At 31.1% G+C, this 17,959-nt stretch overlaps 3 protein-coding genes across 3 annotated transcripts; all 3 read left to right on the forward strand.

Annotated features, from left to right (window-relative positions):
* The first annotated feature begins 5,130 nt into the window (after positions 1-5,130).
* LOC123219449 (4-coumarate--CoA ligase 1-like) lies at positions 5,131-8,476 on the forward strand. Its single transcript, XM_044641427.1, has 5 exons — positions 5,131-6,295; positions 7,508-7,706; positions 7,794-8,007; positions 8,096-8,198; positions 8,294-8,476. The coding sequence occupies exons 1-5, from the start codon at positions 5,297-5,299 to the stop codon at positions 8,411-8,413; spliced, it is 1,635 nt and encodes a 544-aa protein (XP_044497362.1). The 5' UTR covers positions 5,131-5,296; the 3' UTR covers positions 8,414-8,476.
* Positions 8,477-10,462: 1,986 nt separating this feature from the next.
* On the forward strand, positions 10,463-13,623 carry LOC123219450 (ACT domain-containing protein ACR11-like). The gene is made up of 10 exons (XM_044641428.1): positions 10,463-10,965; positions 11,548-11,602; positions 11,702-11,827; positions 12,000-12,094; positions 12,323-12,407; positions 12,506-12,565; positions 12,763-12,818; positions 12,993-13,098; positions 13,182-13,250; positions 13,356-13,623. The coding sequence occupies exons 1-10, from the start codon at positions 10,817-10,819 to the stop codon at positions 13,416-13,418; spliced, it is 864 nt and encodes a 287-aa protein (XP_044497363.1). The 5' UTR covers positions 10,463-10,816; the 3' UTR covers positions 13,419-13,623.
* Positions 13,624-14,435: 812 nt separating this feature from the next.
* Positions 14,436-16,499, forward strand: LOC123218531 (probable E3 ubiquitin-protein ligase RNF217). Its single transcript, XM_044640006.1, has 2 exons — positions 14,436-15,382; positions 16,226-16,499. The coding sequence occupies exons 1-2, from the start codon at positions 14,523-14,525 to the stop codon at positions 16,296-16,298; spliced, it is 933 nt and encodes a 310-aa protein (XP_044495941.1). The 5' UTR covers positions 14,436-14,522; the 3' UTR covers positions 16,299-16,499.
* The last annotated feature ends 1,460 nt before the right edge of the window (positions 16,500-17,959 follow it).

Below are 17,959 nucleotides of genomic sequence, written 5' to 3' on the forward strand. Positions count from 1 at the left end.
GGGTTTGGTCGAGAATCGTGGGAATGGTTTGTGCGTTTGGTTAGGAATCGTCGAAAATGGACAATTGTGGAGAATGTTTTTTGGGTTTTCCTCCATTTAGGGTTTCCTCATTTCATGTTGTCAGAGGATAGCTCAAGCAAGACAGGACCGACGTCAACGCGGCTCAAGCAAAAGAGAAAGTTGAAGACGAACGGAGAGGATATTGGAAAGGACGTTGAAAACTAAAGTTCAAAAGGGGATACAATTAAAGTTTTTAAAAGTTTTGGGGGTGGTTGAAATGAAAAAAAAAATGGAAACCTAGATAAGGGGAAAATGTGTGAGACAGGTAACTTTTAAAAGCTGCCTGGCATTCAATTTTGTTCCTTTCCATTCCAAGGGAGGCCAGCCCTCAAAATTAAAAAATATTCATGAAATAGGTATTTGTGGAGCTACATGCATTGTTGGGTTTTTTTTTAATTCCACATTTTACTACATTGAGAGAGAGTGGTTTTGCTTTTAATATTAAAATATTATTTTGATAATCTATTTTATATTAGTGATATTATTTTGTTTAGTTTATTAAATAATAAAATATTTTAATAATTTTTTATTATTTGATGTGATAAATAATATAAATAGTAATTTGATTATCACTTCTAATTTAGATATCAAAAGATTATTAAAATAATATTGATTTTATTACAATTATTTTCTTACGTATTAACATTTTAAGATAAAAAGAATTTTATTTTCAATTAATATAATAATTAACATAAAAAATATTTTAAAATAATTATATATAAAAATATTTAAATAAAATAATATACTAATATTTATTTATATCTATCTAATTTTATTAAATATAATAATTATTATACATAGTAATCAATCAATAAAATATTATTCAAACTAAATACAAGTTTTGTGCATTAAATTTAAAAAATCATTAAAATAGTCAAAATTAGGGCCTTTATCAAAATTAATTAATGTTTAGTAGTCACAGGTATAATTAAAATCTAAAATTAAATATGAAAATGCCTTTACCCATTCTACATAAACACTAATGTTCTATAAAATCGGACAACTAAACTTTACAAATTTTTAAAAGGTTTATTTTTCACGCTCACTTTGATTTCAATATTGTGATTTTTAAATAAGAAAGAAAATTAGTTATATCCAAAAAATTTTAAAATTTTATTTATTTGATAATTGTATTTTATTTTATGCATTGAATTTATTTAATAAGTTTGAGGAGTATTTCATAATCAAGAGTGATATAAATTATTGAAATGATATTTGATTCGATAGAAAAACGTTAATGGATTATATGGTATTTCATATATAGGGGTTGTTTGATAGTTTACATGCGAGGAAAGGGTTTAGAATTTTACACACGTGAGGGTTCTAAGATATTTTACTACATGGAAAATAAATTGATATTTTTTAACATTCGTATTGAATATGAAAACCAAGAATTTTTCAAATAATTGTGTTTTCTTAGTGATGGTTTACCAGGGTTGAACAAGTACATATGTAGTTGATGGTGATGATTTACGAGGGGTTGAGCATGTTAAATTAAATGTCAATCAAGGTATTCATGAAGATAATATGGTATATATGAATGATTTCGATAAATCGGAAATTATTAAGAATTGGGTATGTGAAAATAAAGATAAGGTTTTGAATTAAGGCATCTTTGATCATGGTAACAAAATAGATGATATTTTTAATAATAAAATTATATGTATAAATAATAATAAAAATTTATATATAAATAATGAAAAATCACTATATGATTGTGTGTTATTTTAACTCTATTTTAAAATCATTAAATCATATAATGATATATCATTATTTATGTTTATCGTTTATACATATAATTCTATTTTCCTTAAGGCTCTTGTATTTGATAAGAAGATCAATGTTAATTATACTACTAAAAATACAAGTAATTTCTGTTGTTTAAATCTAATTAACATTAATATATCGCTAGAGATTGAGAATGCTCCTAGTAGCATATTTCGTTGACTATCACATTTCTTGACCATCCATTAATGTCCAATGCTTAAAGGAATGGAAAGTAATGCTATCTCTCAAGGTCATACCCTTCAGGCGGTTACACTACTGCCCTTGCAACCCATGTACAAACATGTAGTCTTATCATATGTTATTCATGTAATATATAAAATTACTCAAATACCCTTAAAATATACCCACGAGTGTACCGAAGGCGCTGGTGTTGTGCTCCCCTCACACCCTGGCCTCAGATCCCATGACATCGTCGTAAATGATTGAAGCCTGTCCCTCGAAATATGTCTACAGAATCCTCGGGCTTATTTAGCCAATTGACTCTGTTCTGAGTAAAAGTAAAGCTTTTATAAATATATATGCTTGATAGATATATCAAATCTAAAATTTGACGGTTTCAGTGCCTTTTCATTAGAAATTACGAATGGACAAAACTACCCTTTGTCCTATAATAAGAAGTCTGTGGATAACACTGACTGACACACGCATATGATACATGGGCCCCGGCAATCCATGTAAGGATCTTCCTTTTCGTTCAATTATTAATTTTTACTTTCAAGCCAAAAAAAAAAAGGAAATGTAAATGCAACCTTCTCTTTTTAATAGATGGACTTATAAAGAGAGAGACAGTGATAGATTTGGCGGCTAAGAAGAAAAATGAAATTTATTTTATTTCTTTTTGTAGAAACACAAGGGGCGATGTCAAATTAAAAATATTTTTTAATAATTATTAAATTAATTATTAAATTTAAAATTTATTTTATTTAATATAATTAATTCGATTTTAATATAAAACACTAACTTAGGTGAAATTTTTTATTATCAAAAAAATTAAGTTAAAATTTTAAATTAAAAAATATTAATACATATCAAATGTTTAAAGTTTACATTTGAAAGTGTTCTTTATATCTCACTTTCTCATTAGTAGTTAGAATTCGAATTCTCAAGTTAATATAAAGGTTAATTTGTGTTTAAACCCATTTGAATCGTGAATTATTAAAGTGTTCTTTATAATTTTATTATAATTATAATTATAATTATTTATTTTTAAAACAAAAAAAGCCTTTTATATTCAATTAAAATGGTTAGAAACTTTAAACCTTCGTTGTAACTATTTTATTTTGTTTAAATAATTATTAAGATAAAAATGTCCTCACTCCAAATTAAAATTGCTTTTCCATCGCCACCCACATTGTCATTGTCACCCGTCAATTTCATTTCACTGCAAGTGCCAGAAGTCATCAATTTGAAAACCCTGCAAATTTTGGATCTAGAAGAAGAGAAAAGAAGAGAAGATCTTATCCATCACCGACATATATGTACTCAACTCTTTTGGTTCAACTTGCACCTTTTGATTTAATGTAACTTTTCTCATACCAATCTTCTCCACTCCCGCACCTTTAATTTGTTGTTTTCTTCATGTCTTTACATTTTTTATTTAATTTAAAATAACAGAAAATTTGAGCAAAATATTATTTTATTACTCGCTACCATCATATTAAATATTTATACATGTCAATATAATTATACATCAAAGTTTAAAAAATAAGATCAAATTGATTATATTAATCAACCAGACTATCCCTCACTAAGTAAAGAAAAACGATTTATAGTTTAGCAATTGGACTACGGTCTAATTATTAGAATCACCATCGTTAGTGGTTTGATTCTAACTATATGTAGTAGTTGATATCAACAATATTTTTTATAAAGAAAATATAATTTTTTTTCATTATTAAGATATGAATCTAACTTCTCTTCTATCAATTTAGAGAATGTGTGCGACCAAATTAAATTTATTTAAATGTTAAAAGACTATTTAATGACTCATTATAAAAAATGTTTGTAAATATTAATTTTAATATTTTTTTTACTATTTATCGGTTTAATCACTTATTGGATCAAACCACCCCCTATCGGGTTGAAGTCCTATCCAACATGTCCAACATCATCATACATAATTATAATTTTATTAATTTAGGAAGTGGAAATTATGTTGGATTTAGGAAATTGAAGTTATGTTAGGAAGGAAATCATGGATGGTAGGAGATACCATCTCCTTGTGTGCCACGTGTCTTGTTTTTTGCTCCACTAATTAGTGGGTTTTGGGCCTCTTTCAATTGGGGTAAACTTCTCGACTTTAGGCTTTATTTGTTAGGTCATTATTATGGGTCCTTGTTTAGATTTTTTTCTTACCCGTTTATCTTGGAATCCGTTCTAGGCTCCATTTATTTGGGCCTGTCCCCCAACACCAAACAAATTTTAAAAAACATCTTTTTTAGTCTTCCCACCAATTATTGGGTGTTGAAAAGCAATTTTAATTAGTGTTTAATTATAATAAAATTAGGATTATTTTAATGATATTATTATAATATCTTATTAATTGACAAACCCAAAAAAAAAAAAAAATCAATAATAGAAGATAAAATATCAAAATAATATTTGATAATCTTAGGCCAAATGCCTCCCAAATTTGAACAAATAAAATTATATATTAATTTTAATATATATGATTATAAATATGCAGCGACCAGTGTGGTCAACGATATTGACCATCGTTGACTTAAAATGTCATACATGGATCATAATTTAACCATTGTTTTGAGTGGCCGGCTATTACTTAGTATTCTTAGCATTACAATTGACCAACAGTGATTTGTACCCTTGGACCATTGTTGCAACACGAAAGTATACGAAGCAAGCAAAATCCAATCCACCATTTAGGGTGTAGTGGGTAAAGGTCTAGATCTCTTACAATGACAGAACTTTCTTTGCATATTGCGGTTGGTAAAAAGCCATCCCCAGTTCATCAATTTCATCCAGTAAAATTATAGATACAAATAAATTATATAAATATAATTTAATTGGTTTTTTTAATTATTTTTAAAATATTTAATCAAATGTTATTACACTAAATTATATAAATAAATTTATATAATTTATTTTTACACGTATTACGTTCATGGTTCAATCCACGTTAACGATTCAATCGCCATCACCAAACTTTGACCCCACTCACCACCTAACCCACCAGCCCAACTCCTCGTTTCTCACCGAGACCCTCACCAAGAGCTTTGCTTTCCTTACTTTTATCACCATTTTTAATCCCGATTCTATCCCTCAGACTTTTCAAAAGCCCTCGTTTCTCCCCCCACCAACCACCTTCCCCAATTTATCCACCTCCCATATCAACGTCACTATAAACATCTTGCCTTCGGTTCTCTGCTCTGAGGCTTGCATCGAACACCTTTGCCATTTCTCTGCAACTCTAATTCAATACCTTCCATCAATGGAAGTTCAAGCTAAGCAGAAAGAAAAAGTGATCATTTATCGCTCAAAACTCCCCGATATCTACATCCCAAATCATCTCCCTCTTCATTCGTACTGCTTCGAGAACATTTCTCAAGTTTCTTCACGTCCTTGTTTGATCAATGGCTCCACCGGAGACGTCTACACCTACTCCGAAGTCGAACTCACCGCCCGCAAAATTGCCTCCGGTTTAAACAAGCTCGGCATTCAACAGTACGACGTTATAATGTTGCTCCTCCCCAACTTCCCTGAATTCATTCTATCATTCCTTGGAGCTTCACATCGCGGCTCAATCGTCACTGCGGCCAACCCCTTCTTCACGCCTGCAGAGATTTCAAAGCAAGCCGAAGCCTCAAACGCGAAGCTCATAATAACACAAGCGTGTTACGTCGACAAAGTTAGGGCCTTATCCGAAAAAAGAGGCGTCAAGATCATGTGCATTGACGCAGCCCCCGACGGCTGTTTACACTTCTCTGAACTAACGGAAGCCGATGAGAAGGATTTGCCGGACGTTAATATTAACCCAAACGACGTCGTCGCGTTACCATATTCCTCCGGCACCACGGGGCTGCCGAAAGGAGTGATGTTAACACACAAAGGACAGGTGACAAGCGTGGCACAACAAGTTGACGGAAAGAATCCGAATTTGTATTTCCATAGCGAAGATGTGATCTTGTGTGTGTTGCCTTTGTTCCATATTTACGCGTTGAATTCGATTTTTCTTTGCGGGCTCAGAGCCGGGGCGACCATTTTGCTCATGCAGAAGTTTGAGATAAATTCATTGTTGCAACTGATACAAAGGTACAAGATAACGGTGGCGCCGCTCGTGCCGCCGATTGTTCTGGCCATCTCGAAGTCACCGGACGTCGACAAGTATGACTTGTCGTCGATCAGAATCATAAAGTCAGGGGCGGCGCCTCTGGGGAAGGAACTTGAAGATTCTGTTAGGGCCAAATTTCCTAACGCTATTCTTGGCCAGGTATGGCTTTGGAATATTGATATTCATGTGATTAATTGATCAACCAAATTAATTATGATTACAATATCAGTTTAACAATCTTTTGAACAAAAATTACTTAGACGAAACGTAAAGGACAAAAGTGTAAAATTCACATACTTTAAGCTAATTGCATAATTAGGAGTCATGTCTCCAACTAATATTTTAGTTGTTTTATGATTATGACATGTGGCCTGCCCCGTTTGATTTATTAGATTTTATAAGGGCTATTTTTCGTCCAAATTTAAGTGTGATTCTAAAATTATATGTACGGATTCAAAAAATTTGAAATCTTATTTATAATATAATTGTTATTAAATCTTTTTGGTTAAAAATAAATAAAATTGTTATTTTATTAATAATATTAAAAAAATATAAACTCATTATATATTTTTTTAAAATTTTAAAAACTAATAATTTACCTTTACTTAAAGTTTTTTAATTTTGAAAAATCAAATTTTGCTCTCAAATTTTTTCTTCGGTTTTCTGACCACTATCTTTGACACCGATGATCTTTCCTCTCTAACTTAAACTATTGATCGATATATGTAAATAAATCTAGAATAGATCTCTTTGTCGATAAAGAAGCTTTATCATCATCCTTTCAGATAACCAGAGAAAGTGGCTAGAGGGGAAGAAAAAAATTCTAAGATTTTGGGAAAGAAAAATGTAACTTTTTAAAGCTAACAAACTTTAAAAAAGGTGAAATATTAGTTTTTAAAACTTAAGAGAAAAAAATGTAATAAATTTTATATTTTTTAATATTATTAGTGAAATAATGATTTTACCCTTATTTTTAACAGAAAATTTTAACTCCAGTTGGTCAGGTGATATTTTGAGTTTTTTAAATTTTATTAATATTACTTTTGAGAGTACATCTAAACTCAGGTAAGAAATAAGCCTTTTGGCCACTTTATAAAGTAAGATAATAAAACTTTATGTAATTGTGGTATACCATATGATATGAATTTTTAAATTAATTTAGTAAATATTATTTATATAAGTAAGTGCTTAATCAAAGTGGGATCCATTAGTATTTTCCTTCTTTATAGCCCATAAAAAATGATTAAATATTAGTACTTCTATCAGAATTTTCGGCTGTGTTATGATTATTGATGATCATAAACATAATTATTTAGAAGGTTTAAAAATTAAATGAAAACTAATGATTAAAATAACCAAATTGTTTTGCAGGGATATGGAATGACAGAGGCAGGACCAGTTTTAGCAATGGGTTTGGCATTTGCAAGGCAACCATTTCCAATAAAGCCAGGAGCCTGTGGAACTGTTGTTAGAAATGCAGAGATGAAGATCATCGACCCCGAGACCGGCGCTTCTCTTCCGAGAAACCAGCCCGGGGAAATCTGTATCCGCGGTGATCAAATCATGAAAGGCACGGCTAATAATTATACAATAATAAAATTATATATATATATATTTTTGGAATAAAAAATTAAATATATAAATGATATTGGAATAGGATATTTGAATGACCCGGAGGCCACAAAGAGAACAATAGACAAGGAAGGGTGGCTGCATACCGGAGACATCGGGTACATTGACAATGACGATGAATTGTTCATTGTTGATCGATTGAAGGAGCTCATCAAATACAAAGGATTTCAAGTTGCTCCTGCTGAACTTGAAGCAATGCTTCTCACCCATCCCAGAATCAGTGATGCTGCTGTTGTGCCGTAAGTAACTGGACTTAAAATCTCAGCAACGTTACCGGAGAGAACGACCAACAACAGCAATGACTAAATTGTTTTTTGTAATTTACAGGATGAAAGATGATCGAGCTGGAGAGGTGCCTGTAGCATTTGTTGTAAAAGCAATTGATTCTGAATTAAGTGAGGATGAAGTCAAGCAATTTATTGCCAAACAGGTACATTTTTTTTTTTTGTTTAAGGAGTTTTAATAGTGTTAAGTAGAAAATTTAAAAGTGTTTTTTGTTTTTGTTTGTGATGATCGTTCCTGCAGGTTGTGTTTTATAAGAGAATAAATCGAGTATTTTTTGTTGAAGCAATTCCGAAGGCAGCATCAGGGAAGATTTTAAGAAAGGATTTAAGAGCCAAACTAGCAGCTGCTTTACCAAATTGAAAGTTGGTTTTGGAAATCTTGGTGATCTGATGTATGTGAACCTTATCATCTATACATACTTATTTTAGGAATATAAATAAATAAATAAATATATATATATATATATATATATATATATATATATATATATATTATATGTTAAATACTATTAATGTATAATCACTTAATTACATAATAACACATATAAATATATATCTATTTGTATATTCAAAATGGATAAACGTAGATTTATTGGTAAATCTGTATTAATTTTTTAAAATAAAACTATACATATATATTTTGAATACATAAATTAATACACATTTAATATGTATTATCAAGTAATTGAATGATGTTGAATTAAAAAGAAAGTAACACTCAATTATGTGATAACAAATCATGTGTGCAATCGTTTGTATACTAAAAATATGTATATATAATATTACTTTTTTTTTTTAATTTGTCATCCTATTTCAACTCAATATGTACATACATATGACCCATTATTATGCGTATAACAAAACTATGTATACAAATAATTACATATAATTATGTGATTGAGCATTAATTTATCTCTAATTTAAAATTATTTAATCATATAGTGATATATCATTGTTTGTACATTAAATTATATATATTATTTATACATATAACACTGTATTAGAATAATATAGTTATACATTAATAAAGTCTTTTATTGTTTAATAAAAACTAAGTGAATATGTAATCTAAAAAGAATTTATTTATGAATTAGATGTGATCATTCGAATATTGATGGATATAATTTATATTATAGTTTTTAATTTGGGACATAAATACATGCTAATAAAAATTATTAGGGTTTTGATGGGTGAGCCTAATAACTAATTAAATAATATATATAAAATAAAGTATTACTTCTCCTGTGAATATGATGTATTTTGATTACCATATTATTCACTCTATTCTTATTAGTCCCGTCACTAAGGTTTGACACAAAAATTTTGAGTATAATTGGCATAGTTGGCAATATTTTTTGGTCTCTCTTGGCCTCAGCAAGAGTAAAATTCAAAATTTAATAAGGGGCATATTACAATTTCCTTTTTGATAAAAAATAAAAAATCCAAATAATTGATTAATTTATTGTAATGGCTTTTATTTAATCATATTATCTATTTTTCTTTTTATTTATTTTTAATATAAACAACGTAAACAATAATTTTCTTTGGTCATTTATTGATGAGATTTTTTGTGGTCAATTATTATGCAGTTAAGAGTCATGTCTAATGTTGCCTTTTGAAGATAACCCCCTAGATGTGTGGGGTGGATTGAGTCTTGCAATGTCAAGCCAAAAATAATGAAACCTGACATATCATTAGACTTTTCATACCGAATACAAAAAACAGTTGAGTCTTGGAGAGTCACACACGCTAGCCCTCCAAACTTCAAAGTTTTAACTTGGCTTAGGACACCATGAGTCATGTCTGGATGAAACTTTCTGTAGGCAAATCGGTAAAAAAATATAATTTTTTTTTACTTTTGTAAATAGTACCCTATCTTTACAAACAATCATATGAAATTTCAACACAACCTATAAATTTTTAGATATCGCAAATCTGGATTATGATTATCATATAGTGACGTAACAACCAAAGATTAACAAAGGAGCCACTTTAAAAACTAAAAAGTCATAAAATTAAGAAATATTGTCCACTTATTAGAAGTAACTAAGATCATGTATTATCATTGCCTCGGTAATAATTCAATAATCTCAAACTTGGATCATTATTGCTATATAAAATGAACAATGAGAGACTAAGGAAAAAATTACTCTGAGGAGTTAAGCTTTCGTAAATTTTTCAATTATATAAATAAATTAAGAAGATTTGTTTATGTAATCTGATTTTTTTTTAATTAAATGGGAAAGTTAGTGAAATATTAGATTACAGTAAATTAGGCTTGAAAGTGGTGACAATATTGTGATTATTCCCAAAGAATATCCGTGCATACGGTAGATGCAACATACAAGATTAGAGAGTGCGCTTCACTTCATCCTCACCAAACGCGTCGCTGTTTTACTGTACCCAGTAAATTTTTCTCTACAAGATGGCATCAAAATCCGACAAATTCCTAGATCAGATCACGAACGGACGTAGCAGATAATTTCACACACCCCAGAGGATTGGTTGAACCAAAACTAGTGAAAGCGAACTCATCACGCACATAGGCTTTACCCACTTTGCTCTTGTTTTAATGGCGGATATTACGACAACTCTCCAACCAATCTCTTATTTCACGTCTCCATACCTTTTCAAGCTTACCCTTTTCTTTAGACGCTCTCTCATGGCTTCCTTCACCACCCTTTCTTCTCTTTAGTACTCGTTTTCTCTTGCCTTGCTTTCTTCTTGTTGGTCCTGTCTTTTGAGCTGCTGATTTGTGTTCCCAATGACTGCTACCATGGCTTCAGCTTCTTTGCATTTGGCTGCTCACTTGAGTTCTGGTAACAAGTTTAAAGCTTTGGAGCATCCCAAGTTTAAAGTTTCTTGCTTTACCCGTTTTGGTGATAGACCTGTTTGCAGTGCTCTCGGCAGAAGGTATACCTTTTTATATTGTAGTTATGTTCATTTCAAGCTCTTATTGGGAAAGTTTAGTTCTTGTTTTAGCTTTGAAAATGTTATTGTTTATGATTGATGAACATCGTTTTTTCTACTATTTTTGTGGATATGGCGTTGAAACATAATGATGTTTGGTTAAATTTGTGGGAGTTTTATGGTAGATGTTGACCCAGTTACTCTATTTGTACAGATCTCTAAACATATAGAATTCATGGTGAAAATTTATCTAGATTTTACCACATATATGGAAGGATTTTCTTGTTTGTTTAATCTCAATCTTTGAAAGTTATTTACTATGTGGTTAAGAATTTACCTGTTTGAGATATGCTTAATTGTTTTAAGTTGACTATTTTATCCAATATTTATTTCGCACTTGCAAATTACCGTAATTTGTTGTGTTTGACAGTAATGTTTTTGCTTATTTGCTTGTTTCAGAGTTAAATATATTTTAAATGGTATTTTGACCTTTCATTGTTGGATTCAACTTGTCTGTGAGTTTAGGACTTATGTTTTTGCATTGTTACCATAAGTTTAAATTTTCTCGTTGTGTACCATTTTTAGATTGACATCTTCAGTTGCTACGATAATTCCGCAAGCCTCAGCTACAGCTCTTGAGGTATGATTGCTTTTGTAAATTGCTTACTGGTTTTGCATGGTATGTACTAACTTTACCTGTTTCCTGTGGTTGTTGCATGTCATTATTGAATTTGAACAGGGTGGAAGTAACAACGAGACTGACACAGTTCCGACTCCTAAAGTGATAGTGGATCTAGATTCTGATCCAGATGCAACAGTGGTGGAGATAACCTTTGGTGACCGCCTTGGGGCTCTTCTTGATACTGTATGGGGCAATTTACTTACCTGTTTAGATATTTGTTAATAGTGTCATTTTGCTTCTCTGTATCTATATTGAATCTTAATTCTTGCAGTAAAGAGTCTTCTAAGTTTTGTGTATATATATCTATTGGGATATTATGATTTATACAAAATTTTGACACTTGGTTGGGGTGCAGATGAATGCACTTAAAAACCTTGGGCTGAATGTTGTTAAGGCAAATGTCTATCTAGACTCCTCTGGAAAACACAACAAATTTGCCATCACTAATGCGTAAGTTATGTTATATATGTGATTCTTTTCTTGAGTCTTGGCATAAATAAGTGACCTTTGATTGCAGTTTAATATGCATTTGATTTTGAACATGTGTTGTACTTGTGACAAAGTTAAATAGATTCAAGAACTACACATACCCTGAATTGAATGAGCAAGTCGAATCAATTCTTTCAATAACTTGCCTACCACTGTTATGATTAATTTGGGCATGAACCTTTTATGCAGTTCTACTGGTAGGAAAGTTGACGATCCAGAGATGCTTGAGGCAATCCGTTTGACAGTTATAAACAATCTACTTCAGTATCACCCGGTAACCTACTTTTTGTGCTTGAGATATCACCTGGTGAAAGTCCTTCTGTAGGACTTGCCTAACGGAAAAGCTTATTGAGTGTGAATTGTTGGTGCCAGGAATCAAGTTCCCAGTTAGCAATGGGTGTAGCCTTTGGCGTTGATCCACCCAAACAGCAGGTCTTTGATTTCTGATCCTATTTTAGCTTTTCAATCTCCCTAGTTGAACATTTTCTTGTTAAACTAAGGGGTTGTATTTCGATGATTTTAGGTTCATAGTGTTGTATGAATGTGGACACAGGTAGTAAATTATGGAGAGGAGCATTATGTCTCAGCAACCTTGGCTCACATTTTGCTTTGTTGGAATTTATTTTCAGGTTGATGTGGACATAGCAACCCGTGTAAATGTCTCTGATGATGGTCCTGATAGAAGGTAATGCATGATTTAGTCTTATGACAATTTGATCTTGCATGCCAATAGTTGTTGAGACTATAGCCTGACTTGGCATATCTGCAGTTATTAATTTACCATTATCTTGTGCATTGAATGGATGTAGAAAATATGTGGCTCTTACCCTCGTTAATTTTTCTTTTTGCTTCATCAAAGCTTGCTTTATGTGGAGACAGTGGATCGCCCAGGATTATTGGTTGACCTTGTAAAGATTATCACTGATATCAACGTTGCTGTTGAATCAGGAGAGTTTGACACAGAGGTAATTTTTTACTGAAACTTATATATTTTATCTAATTTTACCTAGACGGAAATAATTCGTTCTTTTTTATGTTTACGCACCAGGGGTTGTTGGCCAAGGCAAAGTTTCATGTCAACTACAAGGGCCAAGCTCTCATCAAGCCTCTCCAACAGGTAAAGTTGGCTGTGACAATGATCCTTGTCATGAAGGCTAATGACATGGATGATTAACAAGTCCTGCATTTTACTGATTAAGATTTGGTTTTGTAAAATCTGCAGGTTCTTGCTAATAGTTTAAGGTATTTTTTGAGGCGGCCAACAACAGAGGAGGCAAGTTTTTAAGGTGGTGTTGATGATTGAATTTACAATTATACTGTCAAATGATACTGTACTCCCAATAAACATTCACCGGAATTATAGAATGTTGTCACCATAGTCGCCTTGTATAACCAAAACACCTTATGGACAGTAAGTTAGTGATCTTTTGTTGCATACTGTAGCCAAAAGGTCATGACTGAAACAGAAATTTATATGGCAAATTCTTCAATCATGGCACGCCACACCACATCACTAATCATGGCAGAGTTTGATGCCGAAACACACTTTCTGATCGTCCGAATCCTCTTCTCCGATGAACTTGTCAATCTTATTATATTTTTTGGCGTGACACAATATGAATAATGTTTATGCTGGTAGACTTGTGAATGAGTGTATGTATCTTTTATATACAATCATTTATCAAGTTAAAATTTATATTTTCTTTTATATTTAATCATTTTTCCCATCTATAAACATTCTTTAATTATAAAATGATTAAATTAACCCTGAGTCTTGCTCGTGGGTGTTTGTGTTACATTAGTTTAAGTTTAATTTATTCGAATCAAATATAAATTTAAGCCAAATCAACTCAATTTAAATTTACCTATGATCATTAGTACACATAAACTAATAATTAAGAAAATATATTTTTGACTGTGCAAGAAGTTCTAAAATCCATATCGTTGCAAAAAATTAATCAAAGATTTTAATATATAATTATAGTTATTAGCATCATAAAATACATATATTGAAAAATGAAATGGTGCAAAATGTCGATCAAAATTTCTAATGTATATCCATAATTATTATAAGATATATTCATTGAAAAATGAAAAGCCAGTAAATGGGACGAAGTTGTTCTGAAAACACAACTAAAATTCCAAAACGGGGCTGTCACTACTTTTCCAGTACCCAATTGGATGATGTTGAAGGCTTACAACAAACGCATTAATACGGTCAGTCAAGTCAAAAGGCAAAGAGTTTTCATAGAAACTAAACTACTTCTAGGGTAACTTACTTCTCGAATACTCAACTTATATATATATATTAAAAATAAAATAAATTCCCTGCAAGTGTTCCTCATAGAGTTTATTTCGGTTTTGTAGAGTTCATAGTGTTTTTAACATCATGGCACAAGAATTGGTGTGTGACCCTGATCTTGCTGTTGATGATCTTTACTTCTCAGCACTTTTTGATGAAGAAAATGGTGATCAACAAGCTATTCTCCCGGTTTCTGACTCCAAATATGCTGAAGAATTGCAGTTCCAGGAGGCTCTCATGGCTTCCACAGTCAGTTTACAGATCACCAACAGGAGTGACATCATTATTCCTTCATCCGCTTTAAGGGTTGTTCAAGTAAGTGAAGACCACCACAACGTTCAGTTTTTGGACCACCATGAGGAGTCAATGGTGGAACTGGAATCTGGTGAGTCTTCTCAAAGTTTCTGTGAGATTTGTGCTGAAAGAAAAGAAGATGATGAAATGTTTAAAACTGAGAGATGCTTTCACTCTTATTGTTTTGATTGTATAAGCAAACATGTGGCTACAAAACTCCAGGATAATGTTATCACTGTGACTTGTCCTGGTTTGAACTGCAAATCCATCCTGGAATTTGAAGTTTGCAGGCCTTCGCTTCCAAAGGGCGTGGTTGAACTTTGGGAGCAGGCCATTTGTGAAGAAATGTTTGATGTTTCACAGAGGTTTTACTGTCCTTTCAAGGATTGCTCAGCCATGTTGTTGATTGAAAATGATGGAGCAGTTATAACAAGCTCTGAGTGCCCTTTTTGCCACAGATTGTTCTGTGCTCAGTGTTATGTTCCATGGCACTGTGGGATTGAATGTGAGGAGTTTCAGAGGCTGAGTGTGGATGAAAGAGGGGGGGAGGATCTCATGGTGAGAGAGCTTGCCAAAGAGAAGAAATGGAGTAGATGCCCCATGTGCAAATACTATGTTGAAAGAACTGATGGTTGCCCACATATGACTTGCAGGTTAGTTTGTCTTATTGACTGCTTATTAATTAAGAGTTAATTAAGGCTGATTAAAGTAGTTTTGTAAAGTATTTTTCTTGTTTTTTTAACCATTGTTTAATGTTAGTGTTTTGAGTTGACATTTGCTGTGAGAAATGGTATTTTTGTGAGGGCTTCATATGAGGGGGTTTTGAATTGATGAGATGAGTTCAGCATTCTCATATGGAGGGTTTTTAAGTATTAGTTCTTATAATTAGGCCTAATAAATAGTCACCTGGGCATGATATAGGCTCTTCCAGACTTTTGAAGGCCTCATTTGAAGGGGATTTGGATTGATGAGTTGCCGATTCTTGTATGAAGAGTTTTGATTAATTGGGTTTATAATCCACCTAAAAATAGCAATAAAACTATGTGTGCATAGTTTTAAGTATACAATCGGGTCATAAATGATGTATCTTTACGTGATTTAATAATTTTGAATTTAGAATAAAATAACATTAATCATATGATGGCATATTATTTGTATACTTAAAATTGTATACACATAACATTGCAGAGTAATCTTTTGGATTCAACATCAATTCTTGATTGGCTTTTGAGGGCCTGGTAACAAGGGATTAGGATTGATAACCTCTATACTCTCATTTGGAGAAATTTTTTAGGCTTTATAATTCAACCTAATAGATTAGTCTTTTGGATTCAATATGGGTTCATCTTTCACTGTTATACACTTTAAATTGAATTAAGTTTACACTGGATTACTTGTGGATTTAACAAAGCTGTAAAAGGGATTTTCAATAGATTTTGGTGTTTGCTCATTAATTGAGAGCTGAATTTGTATTAAGGGTGTTGTTGCGGTTGCAGGTGCAAGTTTGAGTTTTGCTATGGATGCGGGGCACAGTGGAATATAAGTCATGGTGGTTGCCAAAGGCAGTAGCAGACCAGACCAGACTCTGCATTATCTCAGTTAAGCTTTTAGTAATTAGTTATTATGAAAGTGTTTTCTGAAGTCTAAGCACTGGCCTTTAGCCTATTATAGTATATTAGTATATGTAGGGCTTTTGGCTCTCAATGTACATCTTTAAACAGAGTATTTGTGACTATAATCCAATGATGTCAAGTTTGTGAGAAGGTTCAATTTGGCCTCAAGTTTTTATATGTTTATCTTATGTTTGTTCTTTCTTTTTATGCTTTTTTTTATGTGACTATCAGAGTGAAGAAAAAGGGATTAAATGTTTATCTTTTATCCTTGTGATCCCAATCATCTGTCTCTATTATTTATCAAATGTAATAACATTTAATTGGATTATTTTAAAGAGAAAAAATAAACAATCGTATCATTTAATTATAAGTTATCACCTTAGTTTGTACTATTTATTTGTGTAAAAGTTTTATTCTCTTATCTTATCTCATACTTATTTTAGGATGTCATACATTCTATTTAATAATGATAGTTTTAATAATAAATATGTTTTAATAATTGTGGCATGAGTTTATTTTTATATTTATGTCGGTTTTTGTAATTGGTTTACCCAAGTAGACACATAGCGATGACAAAAGTGGGGATTGACCTAACAAAATAGATGGGTTATCCGTCGGATCTATAGGTAATTTCTCTAAAAATAAGTATAAGTTTTAAATTTTTTGATCTGTATTCATTTTGGACTAATATATGTGGGTAATGAGCTTTTATGGGTGGGTCGGGTATGTTTGGGTCCATCGTTATTTATTTTCCATTAATCTTCTTCCTCTTTAACATTAAACTCACAATATATTTAACATAAATTTTACATATTTTTTTCTTTTTTTAACATGAAATGAATTCAAATCAATTTGAAAATTGAAGAACTTGTTATGTTGAAAACAAATTTAAAGAATATGAACAATAAATACTTTGTTATAAATTTTCCTTACGTATTCAATGTTAAAATTTTTTAAATTTATATAATACATTCTTATAATTTGAGGTAAATGTTTGTTCTCCCATAAAATATTTAAGAGAAAAATATTGAAAATTAAGAAATGAATGCATTAAAATAATAAAAATAAAAGAGAACAAAATGAAAAATTAATATTAGTGGACAACCTATAGGTTAACTCATACCCGACGAGTATGAGTTTTATGTATCATTACCTGTATAACTCAATCTGTTTTTAATCCACATCCGTATTGATATAATCTACACCCGTTTTAATCCACTTATATGTCATGTCTATTTCTAACTTTGACACCATTTGTAGGGGTTGGGGATAGAAACCAAGTGCATAATTTTCTGAAGAATAATATCTGAAATTACAAAAAATTTAGTAAGTTTAAGTTTGTGTTATCAAACTTTTGATTACCATTTCTTTAAAATCATATTTAAAAATGGAAATGAATTTGAGACATTGGACAATGATAATGTTGAATCATCTCTTTTTGTGTTTTACAATTTTTAATTATGTATTTAATTCTCTCTTTAAATAAATATTATATATATATTTTTGGATAAAATAATGAGTTATATAAATAAACAATGTGTACAAATTTGAATAATATCTAATCGTATAGTAATACTTTCTTATTTGTACTTACTATATCTGTTCAAATTTATACTC

This window comes from Mangifera indica, chromosome 6 (assembly GCF_011075055.1).
Source record: "Mangifera indica cultivar Alphonso chromosome 6, CATAS_Mindica_2.1, whole genome shotgun sequence".
In the NCBI taxonomy this organism is placed as follows: domain Eukaryota; kingdom Viridiplantae; phylum Streptophyta; class Magnoliopsida; order Sapindales; family Anacardiaceae; genus Mangifera; species Mangifera indica.